At 58.2% G+C, this 23042-nt stretch overlaps 8 protein-coding genes across 8 annotated transcripts; 3 read left to right on the top strand and 5 right to left on the bottom strand.

Moving 5' to 3' along the window:
• Positions 1 to 83: 83 nt before the first annotated feature.
• FA10DRAFT_284437 (hypothetical protein) lies at positions 84 to 3741 on the bottom strand (the record flags this gene model as incomplete). The annotated part of the gene is made up of 4 exons (XM_025523919.1): positions 84 to 160; positions 1019 to 2006; positions 2367 to 3615; positions 3683 to 3741. The coding sequence occupies 4 exons, from the start codon at positions 3739 to 3741 to the stop codon at positions 84 to 86; spliced, it is 2373 nt and encodes a 790-aa protein (XP_025378703.1).
• A 475-nt stretch (positions 3742 to 4216) lies between these two features.
• Positions 4217 to 6898, bottom strand: FA10DRAFT_228053 (TFP11-domain-containing protein; the record flags this gene model as incomplete). Its single annotated transcript, XM_025518732.1, has 1 exon — positions 4217 to 6898. One exon carries the CDS (start codon positions 6896 to 6898, stop codon positions 4217 to 4219), a length of 2682 nt encoding a protein of 893 aa, XP_025378702.1.
• Positions 6899 to 7414: 516 nt separating this feature from the next.
• On the top strand, positions 7415 to 9024 carry FA10DRAFT_265356 (hypothetical protein). Its single transcript, XM_025521026.1, has one exon. It carries the CDS (start codon positions 7596 to 7598, stop codon positions 8946 to 8948), a length of 1353 nt encoding a protein of 450 aa, XP_025378701.1. The 5' UTR covers positions 7415 to 7595; the 3' UTR covers positions 8949 to 9024.
• FA10DRAFT_300106 (hypothetical protein) lies at positions 9019 to 12194 on the bottom strand (the record flags this gene model as incomplete). Its single annotated transcript, XM_025524794.1, has 3 exons — positions 11943 to 12194; positions 10946 to 11880; positions 9019 to 10866 (listed from the first exon to the last, which is right to left on the bottom strand). Exons 1-3 carry the CDS (start codon positions 12142 to 12144, stop codon positions 9019 to 9021), a joined length of 2985 nt encoding a protein of 994 aa, XP_025378700.1. The 5' UTR covers positions 12145 to 12194.
• A 243-nt stretch (positions 12195 to 12437) lies between these two features.
• On the top strand, positions 12438 to 14548 carry FA10DRAFT_249718 (UROD/MetE-like protein). Its single transcript, XM_025519543.1, has 7 exons — positions 12438 to 12904; positions 12976 to 13017; positions 13090 to 13200; positions 13265 to 13463; positions 13527 to 13695; positions 13767 to 14080; positions 14149 to 14548. The coding sequence occupies exons 1-7, from the start codon at positions 12640 to 12642 to the stop codon at positions 14225 to 14227; spliced, it is 1179 nt and encodes a 392-aa protein (XP_025378699.1). The 5' UTR covers positions 12438 to 12639; the 3' UTR covers positions 14228 to 14548.
• FA10DRAFT_284432 (glycoside hydrolase) lies at positions 14505 to 16033 on the bottom strand (the record flags this gene model as incomplete). Its single annotated transcript, XM_025523918.1, has 4 exons — positions 14505 to 14903; positions 14994 to 15341; positions 15405 to 15593; positions 15668 to 16033. The coding sequence occupies 4 exons, from the start codon at positions 16031 to 16033 to the stop codon at positions 14505 to 14507; spliced, it is 1302 nt and encodes a 433-aa protein (XP_025378698.1).
• A 1163-nt stretch (positions 16034 to 17196) lies between these two features.
• FA10DRAFT_292385 (hypothetical protein) lies at positions 17197 to 19236 on the top strand (the record flags this gene model as incomplete). The annotated part of the gene is made up of 5 exons (XM_025524396.1): positions 17197 to 17454; positions 17511 to 18185; positions 18253 to 18467; positions 18544 to 18682; positions 18754 to 19236. 5 exons carry the CDS (start codon positions 17197 to 17199, stop codon positions 19234 to 19236), a joined length of 1770 nt encoding a protein of 589 aa, XP_025378697.1.
• On the bottom strand, positions 19014 to 22964 carry FA10DRAFT_265354 (hypothetical protein). Its single transcript, XM_025521025.1, has 2 exons — positions 20899 to 22964; positions 19014 to 20835 (listed from the first exon to the last, which is right to left on the bottom strand). The coding sequence occupies exons 1-2, from the start codon at positions 22904 to 22906 to the stop codon at positions 19349 to 19351; spliced, it is 3495 nt and encodes a 1164-aa protein (XP_025378696.1). The 5' UTR covers positions 22907 to 22964; the 3' UTR covers positions 19014 to 19348.
• Positions 22965 to 23042: the final 78 nt, after the last annotated feature.

Raw genomic sequence — 23042 nt, 5'->3', positions numbered from 1 at the left:
AGTGAAGAAGAAGGCGACAAGGCGGCGTCGTTATAGAGAAGAAAACCGAGTCTGAATTAAACAAGATATAAAAGAAACACATGTCAGCTGGCGGGCTTCTTCATGCCCCTGGCGGGCTTCTTGAAGCCTTTCGTTACGCCGCGAGTGGCCTGCTTGAGGCCTTTGACGGATTTGGAAGCAAATTCCATGACTTTACCGACGGTGTTGGCGATTTTGAGGATGAAGTGGCTGTTGTCCGGTGAGGCTCGCTTGACCAAAGGAAGCGGACTTGAGGTAGTCTCGTGAAAAGATCTCTTTGGCAGTCTTACTCTTTGAATGAATTTAAGACCTGCTTTCTGCACGGCTCTCGAGGTCTTTGCCTTGATTCCTTTTGCGATCTTCTTGTAAGAATTACCACGAAAGATGTTGCCTGTCCTTACACCGCGCTTCACTAAGGTGGGCTCGCCGTCAAGTTCTCGAGCCAGGCGGAGGGGTTGCTTGGTGTCGCCGGCAATCTGCTCCTCAAAGCCATTTGAATTGTCACGCTTGTGCGGAGCACTCTCATGGCTACTCAAAATGGAATATGGATGGTCCTTCTGACGTAAGTTCACGCCCTCCATTTTTTTTTAGGAAAGAATGTGCCTGTGCCTTCTGATGAGCTGTGTTGAGGGAGAAAGAGAAAGCTGAGGTCAGTAGTCGCCAAGCTGCGCAACGTGGTCTCAACAGCTCCAGAAACTATCTGACATTCTAACTTTACAGCCATTGCACAGCCGCACGTACACCTTTCTGCTCTCCCAGTACCTTCCTCTCCTCAACAACCTGTCCCGTCCCTCAAAAATGTCTCCTCCGGCGATGGCGCCTGGTCTTGGAGACCAATAGAAGACGGGTGCTCTTTGGCTTACGATGAGCTGTCCAAACAGCATCAGATGGTAAGAAAAGGGGCGAAGAAGGGTTCCCGTCACCACCACCGAATGGGCAAGAAGAAATTTGAGGCCTATTACCCCCGACAAGACAATGAGAAAAAGCGTTTTCCACTCACGATGCCCAAGCTTCTGTCCAAGCCTTTTGAGTTTTGAGCCGATGGCGGAGAATCCTTCGCTCTTCGAAGCTGTATGCTTGAGAGGCGGAAGTAGTTTTTCGGATACGAAAACGCCCGGCCTCGTCATGCCGACCCTTTTTGCATCATGGGCGAAACCAGTTAATATCTTGCTACCCGTGAACTTCTTGGCAATCGTGGACTTAAGGTTGCCAAGTAGTTGTTTCACCCTCCTGGCCAAATTTTCGATGTATGTGGGCTTTCTGTAAAAGCCAGAACCGGTGTGGCTTCCGTAGCTGCCGTAAGTATTATGGTTGCCGTGCCCGCCTGGTCCGCGCTTAACGAGAAACTGAGTCTGTTGATCAAGGTGCTGAACGTCGTCCTCGGGCAAAACGGGTGGGTCGAGCAGGACAACAGCGATGGTCAATGGCGCTTCCTTGGGCTCAACCGCCCCATAGCCATCCAAAACCACTTTGAGACTCCTTTTGACGGAGCGTGTCTCCTGGTCATTGAGCGAGCAACGCTTCTCAAATTCGTTTCCAGAATGGCGCATGCCGCCACAGCGCTTGTCCAGGACCAGCATTTGGACGTCGGTGGACACATCGCGGCGGCGAAAGTCGTTTGACTGGAACAAACAACGCTTTTCTAGCCCATGAGGCGAGATGAAGTGTAAGTACCCCGAAGCACCATCGCACCTGTTTTCGAGCTCGCTGCTTTGCTTCTCAAAAATCAGACGGCCCTCGACGTCACCGGACCAACATCCTTCTGAGTACTCGCGACCTTCGCCACCCACGAAAGGGTGGTGTAGGCGACCTTTGCGGTCTCTGCCGCCGCAAGTCTGCGCCATCCAGTCGTCCTGGGCCGCGATCTTTTCTGCAAGCTGCTCGATGTCCAGCTCCTCATCAATCGACGAGGAATGCACGCCTTCTCCTGTGCCTTCTTTATTCGGCTCGTACATTTCCAGTGGCTCGCTCAGTGGCTCTTTTAAGTTCTGTAACGGCATATTGCTTCGCTTCTGTCTTCCCCTCCTTCCCCGCCTTCCCCTCCCTCCTCCCCTCCTTAAGTTTGACGACCTTGAAGCTGAACTCTCTGCAGTTGACGCCCCTGCATTTGGGTCAGGAGGTGGTGGATCGTATACCTCAGGCTCCCCAATTGCTCCAGCCTCTTGTACGAGTTGATCTGCAAACCAAATCCGAAAACGGCTGAAGTCTTCTGGCAAGCGTGCTCTGTCTTCCTCTGGAACACCCCGCTCACGCTGACCCCACCGGATGCCTGCCACGTCGCTGAAAATGTGACTATACGCTTGTATTGCATGTTCTTGTGTCGACAGCGGTGGTAGCTGACCTCCCACATTATTCGCAGGCGCATTATTCGCAGGCGCATTATTCGCGGGCACATTATTCGCGGGCGCATTACCGGCACGTTTTGCGAATGGCTGCTCGGAAGCGGACCCAAAGAGCAAATGGGACAGCTCTTCGACATTGAACAGCGACTCGGGCTGCTCGAAGAACGGCTCGACGACGTCGTGCGAGGAAGTCTTGGTTGGTGCGACTGTCACCAGAAGAAAGTCGGGCCTGATCAATGTGGCCGCAATGCTCACGTCGGCGCCGTGAGAGGACGCTGTGGCGCCGGACTCTTCTTTGGTCTTGTTGGCGGTATTACCGAGTCCCGGAGTAAGCTTGCTACTGTTGATGAGCCACAGCGCCTCCTTATCGTTAGACATCGTGACGGCGTTGGATGAGTCTTTGTTCGTGTCATGCCCAAGGTTGGGTAGCTCTGACGTCGTATTAAAGCTCGCGTCGAGACCTTCGACCTGATGAGACGTGGCAGAAGCTTTGTGGTTGAGAGGGGCACCCTTGTCGTCTTTGGGGCCAGCAACCTGCCACGGAGAAGTCGTAGCATGGACATTGAAGCTGGTCACTGGCAAGGTGAAGGTGGAAATGCCGTCTAGCTCTGCTACTTTCACCTCATTATTGGTCGAGGTGATGTTGTTCGAGCCGGCCAGGCCCTGAGAAGTCGTCTCCGCGGCTGTAGTGGCGCTGGCAACAGAATTACCCGCTAGCGGAGCGGAGGTGGTGGGGGCTCCCGAAGGCGGCACAATGGAGGAGCTTGTCGTCACAGGGGCTGATGCAATGTTCTTGCCATCGTTCAGCATCGACGTGGCATTCTTGATTTCTTCTCCACCATCCTTGATCAGAAGGACTGACGATGCTGCCGGCAGCAAAGAAGATGGCATAGGAGAATCGGGAGAAGAAGAAGGTGGAGCGCTTGTACCTTCCTGCACGTCACTTCCTTGAGTGACAGTGGGCGAGGGCACCGACGTCAACATCGAGTTGGCGCCAAGGGTGCTGGTCGTCGAGCCAGCCAAGGAGTCGGAATGTACAGCGAGATTCTCCAAGGGCTCTTCCAAAGGACGAAAAGTGGGCTTCTTGGCATCGACCAGCGAGCCATCGGTAATGATTGAGCTCGAGGGGTCATCGAGCACGTCGGAGGCCATAAAGTTGTTCTTGCCTATGACTGGGTTGGGTGCAGAGGTCATCGTACTCTGATCTATCGAGGGAGCAGAGAGCTGCTGGAAGGGCAGGCCCTTTACGTTGATTCTGTGCGCAGATAGAGAGAGTGAGTGCAGCGAATAATGGTCGGAGCGGGGATGAGGACAGTACTCACCCATCGCGAACCAGCGCGAGGCTTATTAGAAGAAGGTGAAGGAGGTCGATGCGCAACATCGTTGAGCAACTCTCAAGGTACCAGCCCAAGAGAGATTGTGGAGAGGTCCCCAATGAGGCACAGCGAAGATGCAGAAGAAAATGGGTGGGGAGAGAAAAGGAAGGAGGGGGGCGCGACAGAGGTCGCCCTTATATCCCTTCTCATCGGCTCCTCGCCACAAACCTTTTTCCCTTTATCTTGAGGCGAAGCACTCTTGGCCACGGAAGAGATGCAGGTGGCGTTCAGTAGCAAAGGCCCGGCGGCCATCGCCTCGCTCTCAATGTTTATTTGCCTCGCGGCAACGTCACTTGGCTGTGAGAGGCAATTCCTCGCCGGAACCGCCGAGATGCCCGAACGCCCCCGTGCGCCCCGTTAGAGCAAAGTGTTTATTGCAATTGAGCAAGCTGGGTAAAGTGATGTGGGTTGTAGTAATACACTCGATTCGTCGCAGCCCTAATCCTGCGACTTCCTCTGCCGTTGTCAAAGCCATCTGCGTCACTTTTTTGCAACCGTCTCGATGAGGTCAGAGATGGAGATTGGTTCGTAGACCGTCTGGGCCGCCATCGTCGCGCTCCTCTGCTCTCGGAAGATGACATCACCCTCAATGTAAAAAGTGACGCCGCCTTTCCCGTCGATGCCCCGCGAGAGGCGTAGGAGTGAATGCGCCCCTTCAGGTCCCCCTCTCCGGTTGAGTGCCTGAACGAGTAGGTCGGCATCGGACGCCGCCTCGCTGACGATGTCGATAAAGGTTGTGTCATCTTCTTTCTGACCATCGGCTCCGTGGGCCCGTAGGTCTTGTAGGCCACCACTCTGGCGTTGTGTTGGCCTGCTCTCGCCTCGAGCTTGAAGCACCTCGCCGTCGCGCGTTGCCAACCCTTCGAGTGAGGGCCTCTGCAGAGTCTGGGCGCTCCTCGCGTCGCCCAGCTCGATTGCATGTTGCATAGTTTCGAGTGCCCTCTGAAACCCCCTCTGCAGACTGAGCACGCCGGCATTTTCGCCGAGCCTTTGCTGAAACCATGATTTCCAGAACTGATACCACTGCGCCACCTCTGCCAAATTCGCTCTCGGGTCAATGAGTAGCTGATAGAGAGCCTCGAGCCATTTGGGCAGAAAGTCCCTCGCAAGGACTTTGGAGAGAATCGAAGGTCGAAGCACGTCCGAGGACCGCCAGGCCAGGACGTCCTCGAGGGCATCCATTTTTTGGTCTGTGGGGTCGACCTTGAATTCGGCGCGAAGGTGGGCAGAAAGCTTGGGCACGACATGGGCTAGGCACATTGAATCCCATTCCCGTGAAGAAAAGACTGGTCGCCAGACGGCCAAGTGTGCAGGCAGGCTCCTCGATACCCTCCACGCTTTCACGGTGGCCCGTAGTCGCCGCTTAGCATCTTGCAGAACGTCGTCCATCTGGTCTCCCAGCACGGGCAGCCAGGGAAACACGAGTCGGTGCAAGGCTCCCTTCTCTTGGTCCTCCTGTGCTCTGGGCGGCTCCCATTCTGCCACGGCACGCTTCAGCTTGGGAAGGATGAGCTGCTGTGTGACATTGTCGCGGACAAATGCAGGCAGGATGCTCTTCCAGGCCTCAATAAGGTTGATGGCTCCTTGTGAGTCGCTCGGCTCCCACTCATTGTTGAGTGCGGAGCGGACAGGTGGCATCCACAGATTCCAGACCAGGCTTTCGTAGGGCGTCATGATCTTTGCCTCCTTGCTCTTGGCCCTCGCCTCGGCGTCGCTCTCGATGGCCAGGGCAGGCTTCCACTTTCTCAAGGTCGTGACACACAGCGCTGGCTCCTCGAGAGGCAACCAGTGGGACAGAAGGCGACGCATGACGGGCACGACGGCGCCCACGACGGCCTCGTCAAGTCTCGCGGCTTGGATCTCTTGGGCATGCTCCTCGACGAGGGCCTTGACTGCTGGGGTGAATACCTCAAGATCGACGAGGCTGTTGTCGGATTGAGCCTCGCGGCCGAGCTTCTCGAGCTGACGCACGACTGCCAGCAGCGACGACAGCCGCTTGGCCTCTGTCTCATGGCGGGCTTTACGTCTCAGGGACTCATCGCGCTCCCTGACGAGCCACTTTTTGCGCTCCATGACTGCACTGCCCTGTCGTGCCAGCGTGTCCAGATTCGACTGGCTGTTCTGGCAGATAAGGCGCAGGTTGTGTCGCAACTCGGGTAGCTTCGTCGTGTCGCTCGTGGGGACGGCGTGGTGAGCCAATGCGGCACTGAGTGAGGATACCTCTCGCATCTCTTTGCCTGTCGCATCGATGATCTGTCCCACGTCGCTCGTGGCTGCCGCGCCACCACTGCCCCCGCCATGCTCCTCGATGATCTGCTCGTAGGTGCGGTGCTGGACCTTGGGCTTGCGCGGCTTCTTCTTGCTGTCGGCCGTCGTCCAAGCCTGCTGTCTCTGCTTGTCCTGCTCCTTTGCCGTCTGATCCTTTTTGTTTGCTCGCCTCTTGTCCCGCTTCCGCCTCGCCTCCCTCTCGTCCTCATCGGTGCTGACCTCCTCGCCTCGCCGCCGTGCCTCGTCTTTGGCCTGCTTTGTCTTTTCCTTGCGCCCGCCAAAGGCCAACCCAGCCTTTGAGGGCCGCTGCATCACCTCAATTGGATTCACAATGCCCTCGCCGTTTCTACCCAGGCCGCCACCGCTCCAGCCCATCTGGGCAAGGTATTTGCTCGGGTCGAATCCTCCCCCCAATCCTGTCCCGAAGCGGATGTTGGTCTTGGGAGCAGCTCCTCCGCCATTTGCACCTGATGGCTGGTGTCGCTGACCAGCGAACGAAGACGACCTTTGAGAAAAGGCGGAAGAAGGAGCCACCTTCTCTGCTGCACCAAACGAAGAAGGAACGCCGGCCTCGGACAGCTGGCTGGGCGCAAAGGTGGGATGCTGCGCCGCCTCACCACTGCCCAGTCCTCCGCGGCTTCCTATTCCCGCTCGGCCGCTACCAATGCCTCCCCTGCTTCCGATGCCTCCTCTGCTTCCTATCCCTCCTCGTTCTTCGACGTCGTCCCCTGCATCCTCGCCTGTGGCCGGAGGTGGTCGTGCCCCAATGCCGCCGCGAGACGAGACGAACGTGGCCGGTCTGAAGCCTCCCTTTTCCAAGTCTGTGTCGGACTGCCTCTCCTGAGCAGTCGGCCCCGTCTTGGCTCCGATCCCTGCGCCAAATGTGGGTCGCATATCGAGGTCCTCCAGCGCTGCTCCCTCCTCGTCTTCCCCGCCATTTGGACGCGCAAGCATCTCGTCGTCTGAGTCGTCGTCTGAGTCGACATCATTTGCTGATGCCTCCTCTTCCTCATCGTCGGAAGAGAGAGGGGCTTCCTCCTCCTCCATCGTCTCGGTTGCACCTTTGACAAAGCCCGGCGCTCTCGTCCAGTCCGTTCTCTTGCTCTTGTCCCCGCCGTCGTCATCGTCGCTCTCGCCAAAGACGCCATAGATGGCCTCTTCCTTTGCCGCCCTGCCCGTCCTCCGCTTCCTCTTCTGGCCCGCCAGAGACCCGTCGTCGCCGGCAGACGACGCACCGTCGGATGAGTCGCCGTCGTCGAGAAACTTCCTCGACCGACGGGCCATTTTCCTCCTCTCTCCACCAGTGCGAGCAACCTGGATGGTATGATGAAGAAATGCGCGCGCGATTAGATTTTCTGATTTTTCCCTTTCTCTCTCAGGTGGAGCTGAGGCGACAAGCAAGGCTCAGCGCGCGCCTCGCGCGAAGAAAATCGTCGAGGAAGTCAAGTCGCGCATACGCCGCATCCACTTGTTGCCTTCCCTTCTTGCTAACGATCTGCAGCTGTAGGAGCTGGAGGACAGAGGGCGAAGAGGGGCAGTATCGGACTCAAAGAAAGAACAGAGGATGAGCGGACCAAAGCAGGGTTTTGCCATGGGTCTCGTGCATGGCGGAGACAATGACGATCGCGATGGCGCTCCCGCTGCCTCCTCCTCTTCGTCACTGTCCGGCGCACGAGCGAACGGGAGCTCACGCAAGGTCCTCACGGCCAGAGATGCCTTTGGGAACTCATCCTCGGACGAAGAGGACCACGATGGGCGTGCGTCCCGTCACGAATCCCTCAGTGGCTTCTCGCGCTCCAAGTCTGGCCAGTGGGCTGCCTCCTCGTCTTCCCACGCTGCGAGGGCTTCGGCGAGAGAGAAGCCAAAGGTCATCGAGTCGCGCGAGAACAACAACTGGTGGGAGGAGCGCCGGCGGAGGATGGGCGTCAATGTCGAGGCGCTTGCGGGCCACGGACCGGGCAGGCGCACGCACGGAGCAGATGCAGCGACAAAGGACCGGATGAATGATGAGGCGCAAAAGGTCGGGCTGGAGGTGCGACGGGGGAAGAGGGAAGACGCTGCGGACGGCGCGCGAGAGGGGGAAGTGCCACCGATGGAAGTCGACGCCGATAATACCGCGGAGAAAGACCCGAAACAGGAGGGGGAAGACCTCGACGAGGAAGCGCAGGCCCGCGCCGCTCTGCTGAGCGGCTCGGACCCCAGCTCAGCCGCCCGCAAGAGCAGCACCGTGATTGCGCTCACCGAGGAAGAGGCGCTGCGGCACGACGCCTCGACGCGTCCCGATGCACCGACGCTCGAGTCGTACGCCAAGATGCCCGTCGAGGACTTTGGCGCGGCGATTCTCCGCGGCATGGGCTGGAAGGAGGGCATGGGCGCAGGGAAGAAGCGCGATGGCCCGACGAGGGCGCCCCAGGTCCAGAAGAGGGCCGCCCTGCTGGGGCTGGGCGCAAAGGAGAGGGACCTCGACAAGGCCAACAACGGTGGCGGGGCGAATGGGGCGCGGGCAAACGTAAAGGCGAGGCCAGAGAGGAGATACGTGCCCGTCGTCAAGAGGGAGCAGCCGGAGCAGAGGGACAGCCCGCGCTCGAGACGGGGCAGTCTGAGCCCCGGCGGACGCGACAGCGATAAGGATCGGGACCGTGATCGAGTCCGTGATCGTGACCATGGCCGTGACCGAGATCGTAACCGTGACCGTGACCGTGACCGCGACCGTGATCGCGACCGAGACCGATCGAGGTACTACGACGACCGCAAGCGGCACCGCGACGGGGACAGGGACAGGGACAGGGATCGCGAAAGCCATCGACGGCACCGAGACCGTGATCACGACCGGGACGCATACAGAGAGAGAGACAGACGGCATCGCGATGACTATGGCAAAGACAGCGACGATCGGCGACGGAGCAGGCATCCTGACTCGCCCGATCAGCGACGCAGAGACTAGCACACACACACACACTGCATACAGTCTTTTCATGTCATTATCCATATCGCATTGCAATTAGTCACAACCATTACTTGATCCCAAGCCTGTGCCGCAGATGCAGGCCTGTGAGGCTGCTGTACGACGAGTCGGCCGTGGCAGCGGCGGTGCCCGCAGCAGCAGAGCCAGCGACGTCCTCGCTGGGTGCGGCCACCGATGCCACTGCCTCTTCAGTGTCCCATGGGTTTCTTGCCTCGCTGGCGGCGTCATCGTTTGCCAACCCACCCACTGCCCTCCCTGCGCCCGCGACGATCCACAGTCTGAGGCCGTCGATGCCCTGGGTCAAACTCTGCCTCCACCGCCGCCGGGAGAGCAAAACAAGCAGGACAAAGAAGACGGCGTAGCGCTTCCGGATGCCGAGCGTCGCCAGTGGCCTGCCCTGCGCGGCCGTGGCAGCGGCCATTCTGCGCCGGCTCGCTTCGAGGCGCTGCCTATAGTCGTCGTCGTCCTCTTCGGCCCGGCGGCCCGCCAGCTTCAGTCGCCGGTACCGCTCCTCGGCCATCTTCCAGCGCTCCTCCTTGGCCTCGCCATCAGCTGCGGCCACACCCTCCTCCTCGCCGCCCACGGCAAAGGCCCGGGCCAGCTGGCGCGCCACGGCCAGCAGCTGGGCGCGGACGGACCGGTGGAGGCTGAGGAGCCGGAGGACAAAGAGGTAGGCCAGCGTCCGCATCAGGTCGCGCTTCCGCCGCCTGACGTGCATGTGTCGCGGATAGTACTGGCCCGTGGCCGAGACTGTCGAGAGGTCAAATGCACCACGGCCCCTCGTCGCGGCGCCTCCTCTCATGACAGCAGAGGTGCCGTCGCGAGGGAGTTTGGAAAGTGGCACCAGCGTCGCCTTGGGCGACGAAGCCGACGACGATGGGTAGGCTGGGTAGCCGTAGAAGGGATTCGAGGCATTGTACGGGGAAACATGATCGGGCATGGCGGCAAACTTGCGCGTGCGACGCGAGAGGAAGCTTGGCTCCAGAAGCATGACGCCGCTGATTGGTGGCTCTTCCAAATCGGCCACCTGGAGCTGGGGCGAGGGGAGCGCCTCGCCTGCAGCCAAGGGCGGGGGAGCGGCTGCGTCGGCAGGACCAACGGCAGAGGGAGGCGACTTCGACTGTGCCTGCTGCTGCCTCATGAGCTCTTTGCGGTACGCCACTTCCTTCTCCGACGCCTTGGTCGCCTCTGCATCGACGTTTCTGCTGCCTCGCCTCCATCGCGCAAAGAAACCTCGCTCTGCATCGCCGCCACCGCTCGCCTCGCTTGTCTTCTGCCTCTGCTTTTTGCCCTTGGCGTCGACAACCTCGTCGGTCTTTTGGCCATCTTTGCCACTCTCGACGCTGTCGCTCTCGTCTCCCTCCCCGCTGCTGCTGCTGCTGCCGCTGCCACCACCGCTGACTCCTCCCTGGAGACCGATCTGACCCTCGCCCGGGGTAGTGAGGCTGCCCAGACGAAAGTCGCGAAGGGAGCCCACCCTGCGAATCGGACCGCTTTGGTCTTCCTTTTCTGTAAAGTGCACGTTTCGCATTCCTCGCTGTTGCTGCAGCGGCAGCGGCAGCTGACCACCGACCAGGGTGCCCCGTCTGCTCTGCACAGGGCTGCCGTGGCGCGATGGTTGACGCGAAGAAAGCTGGGAACCACCGCGTCCAGGGATAGCAGAGCCATCGTCGTGAAATAGGCCGAGCGAGCTGGGATTCGTTGGCGTCGACTTGGTCCTCGGTCGAGACTCAGAAGAGGGATAGCTCGCCTCGTCCCGCGTCATTTGCAAGTACTGCAGCTTCTGAGCGGCCTTGGGCGTCATGCTGGGCAGGCCTCCTCCGAGGTGCTGCATCTGCTCCAGCCGAGGCGTAGAGGGCACCGAGTGCTTTGGCGTGCCCCTGCGCGAACCCCAGGGCTGCAAGGGAAAGAGGAGGGTCAGCCACCATTGTAATACAATAGCAGAGATTGCATGCATAGTGCAATGCCAGACTCACTGTGTTCTCGGTGCTGTAGAATTCATCGACGAGGCTGTCGAAGCTGCCGCTACGGCTCAGCGTCTTTTTGTAGCCCAGCGCCGGACTTGACACGCCGCTGCGACCCCGTGGGCTAGGTGGGGCGCTGTTGCGCTCCCAAGACTCGTCGCTGCTGCTGTCGCCGCCGGCGTTGGCGCTACCACCACCACCACCACCACCTTCGGCTGCTTTGCCCTCGTCTTGCCCGGCCTTCTTCTTTGAGCTAAAGACGGGCCGCGCAAACTTGGACATGACATCGTTGCTCGACTCGTCGATCTCCACCTCGAGCGTGCCGCCAAAGGGTCTGGGCAGGTGATCCGCGTCAAAGAATTCGAGGAGGCCGTCCTTCGAAGGGAAGAAGATCTTGTCGAGGGCCTGCTGGGGCAGGACGCGCTTGGCGAGACCCCACATGCCGGCATGGACCCAGCCGTAGTGGAGAATAAAGACGGCGCCGACCATGCCGGGAAAGTGGTTCTTGAGAAGGTCGAGGAGAAAGGGCAACAGCTCGAGCTCCAGATTGGCCATGCCCGACTTTTCGAGGGAAAAGGCAATGACCATCTGCAGCGGGCCACCCTCCTCCTTCTTCTTCTCGCGGTAGGAATGGGCGAGGAGGCGGCGGACAGACTCCATACATCCAACGATGTACTCGCGGCACTCGTCGAGGCTTGCGCTGTCCACACGCTCCAGGCTCTGAAGACTGATGACACCGCACGGCCGTCTGTAGCGGTCGACGAACTTTGTGTTGGCCCAGAACAGTGGCGGCCGGGGCGGGCGCGGTGAAACATAGAGGGGATGCAGCGACGAGAGCGAGAGCGAGTCCAGATCCGTCCTGAGGCGCCACTGCAGCGATGTCGTGAGCAGCTGAAGCGCCGTCGCAGCGTCGTACCGGCCTCGTCGGTAGAAGCGAAAGATGGTCGCTGAGGAGGAACCATATTAGGGGGACCGATGCCAGGACAGGGAGAAGGAAATGGACACCTACCGCGATCATTCAGGAACCACTTGATGCGCTTGGTCGCCAAGGCGTCCTCCTCGAGGCCTAGCTCGGAAATGACGGCAGGGACGACATCGTGGAGCGCCTGTGCCTGCACCTTCCTCACCGCGTCGAGGTGGAGCCGGTGCTTGTTGGCCAAGTCTTCGTGCTTCGCCGCGACGGCCTGCGACGACGATGTAGCGACTGGCATGGCTGCTTCTACTCGCTCGCTTGCTCACCGCACCCTGATTTGTCCTTTTGAGTGGGTGTGTGGGTGGGTGAGTGGATGGATGGATGACAAAAGACACACGGAAATGCGATGTCCAGTCCAAAAGAAGGCAAACAAAAAATAAGAAGCCGGCTCACGGAGGGGTTGAAAGCGGGCCGGTCGAATCCATGCACGCATGTGGGACGCGTTGATCTGGATAAGTAGTCCAAGCAGTCTGTCATGTCATTCTGTTCCTCGTAAAATAGAAAAGAAAAAAGCCTCAAGTTGGCGCGTGGTAGCCCTGGCTGCCTTTCGTACGAGAACGCACAGACAGTGGAGGGCAGGGCCTGTCGTGCGAGAGGAAGACCCACACTTTCTCTCTCCGTCGTCGGTTTTCTTCTGGCCACGGCTCCTCAGCCGAGGCTGTCGGAGGGGATTGGACCGGACTTCACCTCTTTCTGCCAACACCACCCCCACCATCACCATCACCGGCCAACCATGTCATCAACTGCCACGCTGCCCACGGGCTCTGCGCCCACCAAATTGGCAAGCAGCCCACCGTTTCGTCACGAGCACGTCGGCTCCTTCCTCCGCCCTCGACGGGTCCACGAGGCTCGTGCTCAATTTGGGGAGGGCAAGCTCGACGCTGCTGCCCTGCGCGCCGTCGAAGACGAAGAGATCGCAAAGCACATCAAGGACTGCCTTCACTGGAAGGTCCGCGATCTGTCCGACGGCGAGTTCCGCCGGCAGTACTTTCACATCGGTGCGTCCTCCCATTCACTATCGCCTCCCTCCCTCTTTGCTGGCCATTCTAATGATGCCTCGCTCGCACAGACTTTCTCAAGCATCTCGAGGGTGTAGATATCCAAAAGAACAGTGAGTTTGGCCGATGCTGTCTGACGCTTGCGTACAGCATGAGCTGATGGTCCATCTCCTCACTCCCAACAGCGCTCGAGCAGCAGCAGGGCAATGTGCCGCCCACGTTGGCCGTCACGTCCAAGCTCCGGCACTCGAAGCCGATTGAGGTCGACAACTTCAACTATCTCAAGTCCATCGTTCGTGAGTGTCGCAGTATTTGAGTGAATCGCCAACACACCTGATGCTGAGATCTGCTCTCCATCAGCGGCCGACCAGCACCATGCAATCAAGATCACCATTCCTTCGCCCACCATGCTTCATTTCCGAGGAGGTCGCAAGGCCATTTCCGAGCAGGCCTATCCCAATCTCGATGACTTCTTCGCCGACCTAGCGCAATGCTACGTGCAGGAGGTCAACGCGCTCTACGCCGCTGGCTGTCGATACCTACAGCTCGACGATACAAAGTGAGCTGCCTCACACTTCTCGGAGTATTTGCACAGCCACTGAATGCACTTTGTCTCGAACAGCCTCGCCTACCTGACTGACCCAAAGATGCGGTCCGACGCCGAGGCCCGCGGCGAAGATCTGGCCAAGCTGCCACAGCAGTATGTGCGCCTCATCAATGCGGCCATCAGCAGCGCGCCAAAGGACATGACGCTGGCCATCCATCTCTGCAAGGGCAACTTCAAGTCGCAAGTGGGTACCGCATCTATGACGTTCTTTTCATTGTGGAAGCCGACATACTGACGAGGCTCCGCCGTTTCCAGTACTTTGCTATGGGCTCCTCTGAGGGCTACGAGCCCATCGCGTCGGCCCTATTTGGCGAACTCAACGTCGATGCCTATTTCCTCGAGTGGGAGAACCCAGAGCGGTCGGGTCAGGACTTCTCGGCGCTACGCCACCTGCCAGAGACAAAGACGGTGGTCTTGGGCCTCGTCTCGTCCAAGACGCCTCAGCTCGAGGACGAGGAAAAGCTTGTCGAGAGGATACAGGAGGCGAGCAAGGTTGTTCCCAAAGGCAAAGACCAGCTTGCCATCTCTCCTCAATGTGGCTTCAGCTCGACTGTCCACGGCAACGATCTGTGAGTATACCTTGCCTTTAATTCTCATGTTAAGAGCTGAGCTGACATTGGTCTTGACGACATTGCAGAACCGCCGAGGAGCAGTTCAAGAAGCTTGACTTGTGCCGACGGGTCGCTGCGAAGGTCTGGGGAGAGAACAATGTGTAAAAGAGGCCACAGATTGCGTGGTCGGTCTAGTCGTGACCTGCGATGGTCCACATCCCACGCTACCATCAAGTTCGGCTAGATCATTGACAACAAATCATCTAAAAAGTATTATTTCTTCGACCAGGAAGAGGATCTAGCTGAGTCAGGTTGGAAAGGGGTCGACGGTTAGGAGGATGGGGCCGAATCAGAGAAGAATCTGAACTTAAGATGACAGAAGAGTGTCGTGAACTGAGGAAGCGTACTACCGCGCAGAAAAGGCTTGCGCTTGGTCGAGAGATTACTGTTGGAGCTCCTCGACGTTGTTGACTCCCTTGTTCAGCGGGCTGGATACTGGGGCCGTAAGAGCACGATGGCTACCCCCCCTGTGGGTGGAAGTCACCTTTAGTCCACGCGCGTATTTGATGAAATCAATGAGCCCATATCCCGCTGGCGATGGCTTTCCCTGGGTGTTGTCAAGCAGTTGCGGATCCCCCGGGCGACGATGATTGAGCGACCATCCAATAGTGCCGATGTTGGCTTCGTACGCTTGTTTCATAAAGTCATACATGAAATTGTACAAGTATGTCGGGTTAGTGCTTGAGCTCCCCAGCTCCGTCGTCACGATTGGGTGAAAGCGTGCAATTGGAACTAGGATGTCTTTGATGCACTCGACGCCCTTACAGATTTCTTTGAAGTCCTGATAAGAATGAGGAGGTCGAGGCGACATAATAGTCAGTGAGCGCTCAGAGAAGGATGTAAGAGTTGAAAGGGGCGAGGAACGACTCACGTAAACGTGTACCGAGATAGCCAAGTTGTTTTCCTTGTCGTCCTTAAGCTTGTATTTCGCCCAATCCCTGATATCGTTTGCAAAATCTAGACCGGCGCAGAGGAGCAGGCCTTTGAACTTCATACTTCTAACGACATTGATCATATCCTGCATGCCCGCCACCTGGTAGCCAGGGTTGTAATCGCAGAATTTGGCATTCCAGCCGTACTGCAGGCACCACCACATTTTGACGCTCGCCTTAGGTTTCGGCTCGTTGAAAAGCTCGAACACGACGTTTCTGTAATTGACAAAGCGCTTCGCTACCCTTTTCCAGAACTCGAGCGAGTGTCCAACATTGGCAAAGTCTTGCTGAGGTGCACGACCAGCATCAGCAAGTAGTACAAGCAACTCAGAGACCCGAATGAGACTCACCTGGTCGGTCGTAGACGTGTCGCTTGCTTTCCCCACGGTCCAGTGAAGGTCGAGGATAGGTGTAATGCCATTTGCAATGAGCATGTCGACGTACGTAGCAATGTAATTGAGATAGGCGTCGCCACGCGCTTGGGGAGGACCATTGTCGAGGTCGAGGAGGCATGCTTCGTTCATGGGGATGCGTACGGTCTGAGGATATTGAAGGTCCGCACACTTTGAGCGACTATCACAAGCACTTCAAAGGGCAACAAATTGGGACCCACATTGACTCCCCACTTATTCTTGAGCATGTAGATCGTGCTCGCACTCATGGGCATCGTATCGGCACCCCCCATGGGCACCGACATCTTGATACAAGCATACTCGGGCCCGCTTTGCGAGACACCAAGCATGATGTACGGCTTTCCCGTGCTGGTATCGACGATCTGATGATTATACACCTTCAGATTGGGTGCTGTGCGGTGACCCACATTACCAGCACCCGCGGCACCGCCCCCGACGAGTGGGTGCTTCCTTCGCAAATCTTGCGGTCGAGTTACGGCCAGGGAACTAGGACGTTCAAGAGACGTCACGGTCGCTAGCGTCGCGAAGAGGGAGAGAAGTAAAAAGAGGGTGTGGAAGACCGCCATTGTCGAAGAATTATGCTTGCTCCTGCCCTTAGCGAGCGAGGCACACGGACGACACCAAAAAATGAGCTCTCTTATACCTTTGACCTCACATTCACCGTGCCAAGAGCTCTTTGTGCGCTGCTACACAATTATTTTCTCCTATTCAACAAGCGGCCTCCCTCCTTCCTCTGATTCGTCGGTAAGACTTGTCATTCGAGCGGAGAAGCTGGAGAAAAGCTCCTCGTCGTGAGAGAGTGGGGGACTTTCAAGACTTCGCCGTGGGAAGACCATGCGACTTTACCGCGATAGAGGGTGTCTTGTCTCTCAGGAACACGGTGCTGGTGTGAAATGAGCCGGGGACCAGGGCAGAAGCGAATCAAGTTCCGTCGTCCGGAGGAATCCCGTTCCCACGGTCTCCTTAGAAACACACCCATCTACGTTGCACCTCATGCCCTGGGCGTCGACCGCGGAATCGCAAGTTGAAACACGAAGAAGGACGTTTGATGTCACCGCCGGCGCTGCTTACGTTGAAACGGTGAACCACGCGAGCGAGGTCGCCTTCGCTCGTCAGAGAGCAAAAGGTGCTCCGCCTTCGATTCCGCGCATGCAGTGTTGCCGAAGCGCCGGCACGCGCACTACAAAAGAAAGCCACAACAACATAGAGCAAAGCGAAACGCATCCCCATGGATTTGGAAATACCCCTCCGTTTGAATTTCTGATCTGCCGACTTTTCTATTCAACAGAGCAACCCACGGAATGTTCATGATATTCCGTAGGCTACTATCAATGCCCTAGTTTGACAACCGGCGGCTCGTAGCAAGCTAGGGGCTTCGTGTGCCGTCCCAGGCACCAGGCCTCTTTTGCAATATTTATATATAGCACTGGCCTGCTTGAGCGTCAGGTTAATGCGGCGGAATACATGAGGCCGGCTCGTAATGCACGGGAAGGAGCAGCCTTTGACGGAGTGTCAAGTCAGGGCTAGCGTGAGCAGGGAAGGGCAGGAGAGTAGTCCTGGTCCAAACATACCGTGGCAGACAGCCCAGGTTCCGAGGCTAGGGGGTACTGCTGAATGGAGACAAATGAAAAATGATGAGGTGGTGAGGAAATCGTCAGAGAGAAGACACCTTCCTCTCCTGCTCCATCATCCACCTCGCTAGACGCACAAAGATCAGAGAGTGTGAGAGATGCGGCCGACGTCCCTGCTCCTGTGTGCGCTCGCCTGTGCGGGTACTGCGCTGTCCTCTACCCCGGGCAACGACCTTGCTACGTCTCGCTTTGCCCTCCGGCGCTCTCAATCACACGCGAATCGCGTCGCTGCCCTCTTTCCCCGTCAGGACAATGCGACGTACATCGCCGACGAAAACACAATCATTGCCGAGATGGGCACGAATCCACTCCAGGCCGCAAAAGACGTCCAGACGATTCCCTACCTGGCAAACAATGTAGGTTGGCTACGGAATGAGTCAGAGAGCAGGTTGCTGACAGCCCTTCTCAACAGAATACCGGAGTGACGGACACTGGCCTCCAGACGGTGCAGGGCGATTCCAACGAGGCGCAGTTGCCTGGAAATGAGTTCGCGCCCTTTGTCCAAGGGGCTAGCACGAATGTGTCCGCTCAGGGCGGGTGGGAGGCCCTTCCGCAACAGGACGGCTTCGATCTCAACAGGACCTGGGAGGTGCTTCCGGGCCTTGTCATGCCCTTTTACGTGACATCCAACTACAACCCTCAGTCAATCAAGCGTGCCGTCATCACCTGGCCGGGCAAACCGCGTGATTCGTGGAAGTATGCGGCCCTGTACAACAACGCCCTTAACGTGGTCTACTACAGTCCGACAATCCAGTGGGGGGTGGCCAACGGCAGCGTGCTCATTGTCGCTCCCGCCTGGCTGAATGACATCGACAAGGCAAACGGCAGTGTACAGGCCAACGAGCTTTACTGGCACGGCTCCCAGTGGGAGGCTGGCGGAAACTCTCGAAACCCGAAATTGGCACCACCGCACAACCGCACCCTGTCCACATACGAGGTTGTCGACAATTTCACAGACTGGCTGTTCAACAAGGACTACTTCCCCAACCTCAACCAGGTCGTCATCGCCGGCCACTCAATGGGTGGTCAAGCAGCACAGCGGTATGCGCTCTTGAAGAAACAGAAAGCCTACGACAACAACATGCAGGTGCGCTCCCTGCCCTCCTTTCATTATTCCCGCACCCCTTTGCTCACCTCTTTCATGTCACCTACAGTACTGGGTTGGCAACCCGGGCTCCTGGGCTTGGCTCAGCTCCGACAGACCATACCATAATGACTCGTGCTCGACGACGTACGACAATTGGCACTACGGCCTGGGCGGGAACCAGACAAAGATTGTCAAGTACGCAAGAAAGGATGTCCTGGCCGACAAACAGGCCGTCGTGAATCGCTTCCTCGCGCGCAAGATCCACTATGCGCTTGGTCTGCTGTGAGTCGCGCTTTCTCCATCTCGATTGAAGAAGTTCTTTGTCCTTCTCATGCTGATCGATTCATTTTTCACTCAGCGACAATGGAGCAGGTGACACGCATTGCGAGGCCAGAGATCAGGGAGGCAACCACTTGGACCGCGGCTCGCAGTTCATGCTACACCTCGGTGTCGTCAACAACGGAACATTCCCCGCAGCCCACACCGTCGACTTCATCGTGAGTCACCTCTGCTCCGACTCTTCTCTTTGCCTTTTAGATCGTGTTGCTTACCTTGGCGGCCCACCCAGGCAAACACCTCGCATCAAGACTTTGCCATGATGTCCGCCAACTCGTCATTGAACTGGCTCTTTGCAAACGACTACAACGTGCGAAACCCAGACATCATCCCGTCGAACCCGGGCGATAAGAAGCACAACACGACAAAGGAGCCTGTTCCCAAGGTGAAGGCCTACGCAACACATGGAAACAAGGTCCTCGCCACTGGTCTTCTGGGAGGCAGCTTGGCCCTCGTTCTCGCAGTCTTTACCATCTTGCCATTCATCTTCACGGCAAACTTTGTTGAAGACCCACAGCCGGCTGAGGCGCGGATGACAAGGGGCTACGAGAAAGCGCTGCCAGTTTCATCCCACAAGCTGAACCAAGGCAGCGCGGCAAGCTCGCAGGCGCCGATGCTAGGTGGCGACGACGGCAGCAGCACTGACTACCACGACCTGTACAGAACGAACATTCCCTCTCGGTTTCAACCGGCCAGCAACCGCAGATACCTCTGATGACCGGAAGGCTGGTCCAATCCAACGTCACAAGGGTGCTGTTGCTCTCCCTGCTATTACAAGGAAGATAGAGAAAAACTCCCCTATTGTCCTTGTTTTTGTGTAATTTACATCATCTCCTCGCTCTCTCATCGTTTTCTCCAATCAACCATCCAACGCCTCTGCTCAGGCTGAAGCCTCCGCCACCCTCGCCTCCAGGCTCCTGCTCGTGGCCTTGCCGTTGCGTTGGTGGTGTCGACGAGGAAGGCGACGATGATGTGGAAAAGGTGCCGAAAAAGTTGCGCGCTGCACGTGCCGCTCTCTCCGCTGGGTCCAGGTAGAGGCCACCGCCGCTCGTTGTTCGGGTGCCCCTCTCGTCGCCCCCCAATCCATCAAAGAGCTGAGCCGCCCGGCCATACTCTCGCTGCTGGGGTTGCTGCTGCTGTTGGCCGGCAGCTTGGGAAGGTTTGGAGTCCCGATTTAGCGCAGACTTGGAACTGTTCGAACGCAAGCCCGCGCTGGCAAAGAGAGCGCTGAAAGGCGACGTGGCACCCTCCATGATGCCCGATGGGAGGTTGCCACCTGCGGCCGCGGCAGCAGCGGCCGCTGCTGATGCGCCTAGTCCCAGGATACCTGCCGCAGCGTTGCCCACCATAAAGCCACCCTTGCCATCCGCCCCTTGCTCGACTGAGCCGCTCTGTTGAAGCAGCATCTTCTGCGCAGCCGCGGGATCCCTTTCGACGAGGTCTGAGTATTCCTGATCAAGTTTCCTCCAAGTCTGCAGCAGCTGCTCCAGCCTCTCAGGCGGGCACAGTGACAAGACCTGGCCCATGAGCTTGAGCTTAAGCGCGACATTGTCCCACGATGGATCCTTTGTCACCTGGAGCAGCGTCTTCCAGCCGATATCCTCGGCTTCTTCGATGGGGATTGGTGCGCTGCCGCTGCCGCTGCCGCTGCTCTCGCTAACCCTTTCGTCTTCACTGACGATCCCATTGCCGCCCTGCGATGCTGTCCTGGCGTGGTGCGCACTCGCAGCCTGAGCACGCTTCCTGAGCGCGAGAATGCTTGCGACAAGCCTCTCGCATAGCGCGTTCGCCCGCTCATAGTCGCTTGCAGCAGTGGCCGCATCGGCAAGCATGGCCAGCGTCTTGACTTCAATGATGGCCTTGGGCGTCAAGTTCTGCTGCGACGACTCTCTGCTCGCGTCGGGTGCTGAAGATGGCGAAGGCACGTTGCACAACTTCTTGGCCAGGTCGAGAATCAAGTCTGGCGTCTTGTATGCATCCTCCTTCTGTGCCAGCAGCCTGGCCAGGAGATCCAGACGATTGCTTTCTAGACGGATCTCAATGGGCGCAAGCGGGACCGAGGGGTGCAGCTTCGAGCTCACTCGGAAGGAGCAGAAGCGCGAAGTGGCCTCGATGAACGCTCTCTCCCGCTTGAGCAAATCCGAGTCGGCCGAGCCGAGACCGAGGACGTCGTAGGCCGTCTTCATGCTTCCCGTGTGCAGATTTGGGTTTGTGCTGTTGTCGTACAGCTCGCGAGACGCCGCCAGAATCAGTTCGTCTTTCTCTGCTGTGGAGAGCGACGATGTCGAGTGCATGGTGCGATAGAGAGACAGGTCTATAATGCAACATAAGTCAGTCTCTGGACAGCTTTCGGAGCATAGCATCGCTCCTTTCTCACCTCCAGTCCGCAAGATTGCCTCAAGAATAATCTCGTCGACCTTCTGCACATCGATGAGTTCCAAGGCCTGTCCGTGTCCCACCAGCCCTCTGAGTTCACCCCAAAGCTGGCTCCAATCGTTGCCTGTCCGCTGCTGCGACCTGCTGAACGTTCTCGCAAGCTTCGTGACCCCTTTCATCTGTTCTTCCCTCTTCGAGTCGGCCTGTGTGAACCAAGCCAGGCTAGTCGGCGAGGCAGAGTCTGTCCATCGGAGAAAGACTCTGGCGGCCTCGAGATGCCTCACGAGTCGTCCCACGTAGTAGGACAGGGCGTTCTCGTCAACGCTCGATAAGAAGGGGTACACCGTTGCTGGATCGCATTTCGACGACACCGCTGACGAAGTCGCCAGCACTGGTCCGGCGACGTCGAAGAGAGTCCTTGGTGGAGGCGATGAAGTTGTTTGAGATGATGAGAGGGACGAAGTGGCCAGAATCCTTCCGATCTCGTCAAACACTCTAGCGTTTGCTCCCTGCTGCCCAAGAACACTGGCCATTGCCACCTTTGCCCGCTCGTGTCTGCTCAACGACAGTCCAAGGTCGCCATCACGAGCCTCAAGAAGCCACCGAGTAAGAGTCAGGCCATCAACCTTGCTCGGGGTGAACGAATGGCTGGCCAGATGGAGGAGGAGGGCGACGAACGATTCTGTGACGCCCACCTGGACAAGCTCTTCCGGAGTGCGATTCGGTGCTGCTTGTCTGCGGACAATACCGTCCAAGAAGGGCACGACGCCGGACTTCACTGCTGCAGCTGCTTCCTGGCTGCTGCCAGATGACCGAATGAACTGCGAGGCCATGCGGGTGCAAGCAGCGGAGTCCAGCGCGGCCTCTTCTCTTGTCTTGCTGAATTGGCTCAGGGTCCACGGTGATGTTGAGACGGTGGACTGTCCAGAGGTTGCATCGACATACTTCTGCATCGACTCGAGGTCTTCCTTCATCGCCACGATCTCGGAGCTCGACAGTCCGAGGGCTGGCGCGAGAGAGGTGACTTGGATAGCTGCTGCGATGGACCCGGTCTCTTCTTCGATGCTTCGCACCACTCCCTCGTAGAAAGTCTCGAGCTCTTCGCGGCTCAATCTCTGTCCGTCTTCCAGCTCTTGAAGCGACCCAGCGAGCTCCCTCCCTTCCGTATCCGGCCCTACATCAGCGTCGCCATGGTCCTGACTCGTTTCGACCCACCGACCCGCCTCCTGATCATCTTGGCAGCGCAGTAGGACGTCGGTGTCTTTGAGTGCGCTCAAGTCTCTCCCTGCCGTCGCCCCGCTGACGAGAAGGAGGCGGACGAGGTCAAGCCTGCACCTCGCCACCCCCGCATATAGGCTCGTGCCCTCGGCAGCCCCGAGGAAGTCGTCAAGCTTCTCAGGTTCGAACCGCACTGCCAGCTCGACAGCCAGCCGCAAGGGATTTTTGTTGATGAATGCTAGGGCGTCTGACGTGGTGTTGCTTGCGGCGTGCTCTTCCATCCCCGGTAACGCTGCAACCTCCGCCTCATCGGCCCAAGGATCGTCTTCCTCTTCTCCTTCCGGCGCCTGCAAGGTCTTGCTCGAGGTGGCCTGTCCTGTCGCTCGCCGTCGCTGCATTCTCTCCCAGACATCGAGCATACGTGATCGTCTGACGAGGGCTCTTCGAAGCGATCGCCCCTCGCTTTCGCTGTCCGGTGTCAGAGACCTTGCAGACGCCGCTATCCCGACATCGAGCAGGTGTCTCAGCGTCCCATTGTCAGAGTCTGCCAGTGGCGACGAAAAGCTCTCCACCGCATCCAGCACAGCCGTACAGACCCAGACGTCGTCTGTCGTGATTGCGCCCAAGCTGGCGTCGATGGCCTGAACCGACAGTGGGGGACGAGGCGGCGAGGGCCCAGACGATGCACTGCTGCCGCCGCCATCATCGATGCCCGGTCCCAAGGGGAAAGCTCCGATCAATCGGAGCCAGGCTCGCTTGCGCTGCCGCTCCTTGCTGCGCAGCGCGCTCATCTTTGGACGCTGACGCGAGAGCACAAGGCGGGCGACAAGACGAGTGTGGTGATGCACTTCTAAGGTGTGGCCCACTCACTCACTCATTCGCGCACACACGTGTAAAAGCGGTGGAAAAAGTTGAGAAGAACGCGAC

The sequence above is a fragment of the Acaromyces ingoldii genome, assembly GCF_003144295.1.
Source record: "Acaromyces ingoldii strain MCA 4198 unplaced genomic scaffold FA10scaffold_2, whole genome shotgun sequence".
Lineage (NCBI taxonomy): Eukaryota > Fungi > Basidiomycota > Exobasidiomycetes > Exobasidiales > Cryptobasidiaceae > Acaromyces > Acaromyces ingoldii.
This window is presented reverse-complemented; position numbering and strand designations above follow the sequence as displayed.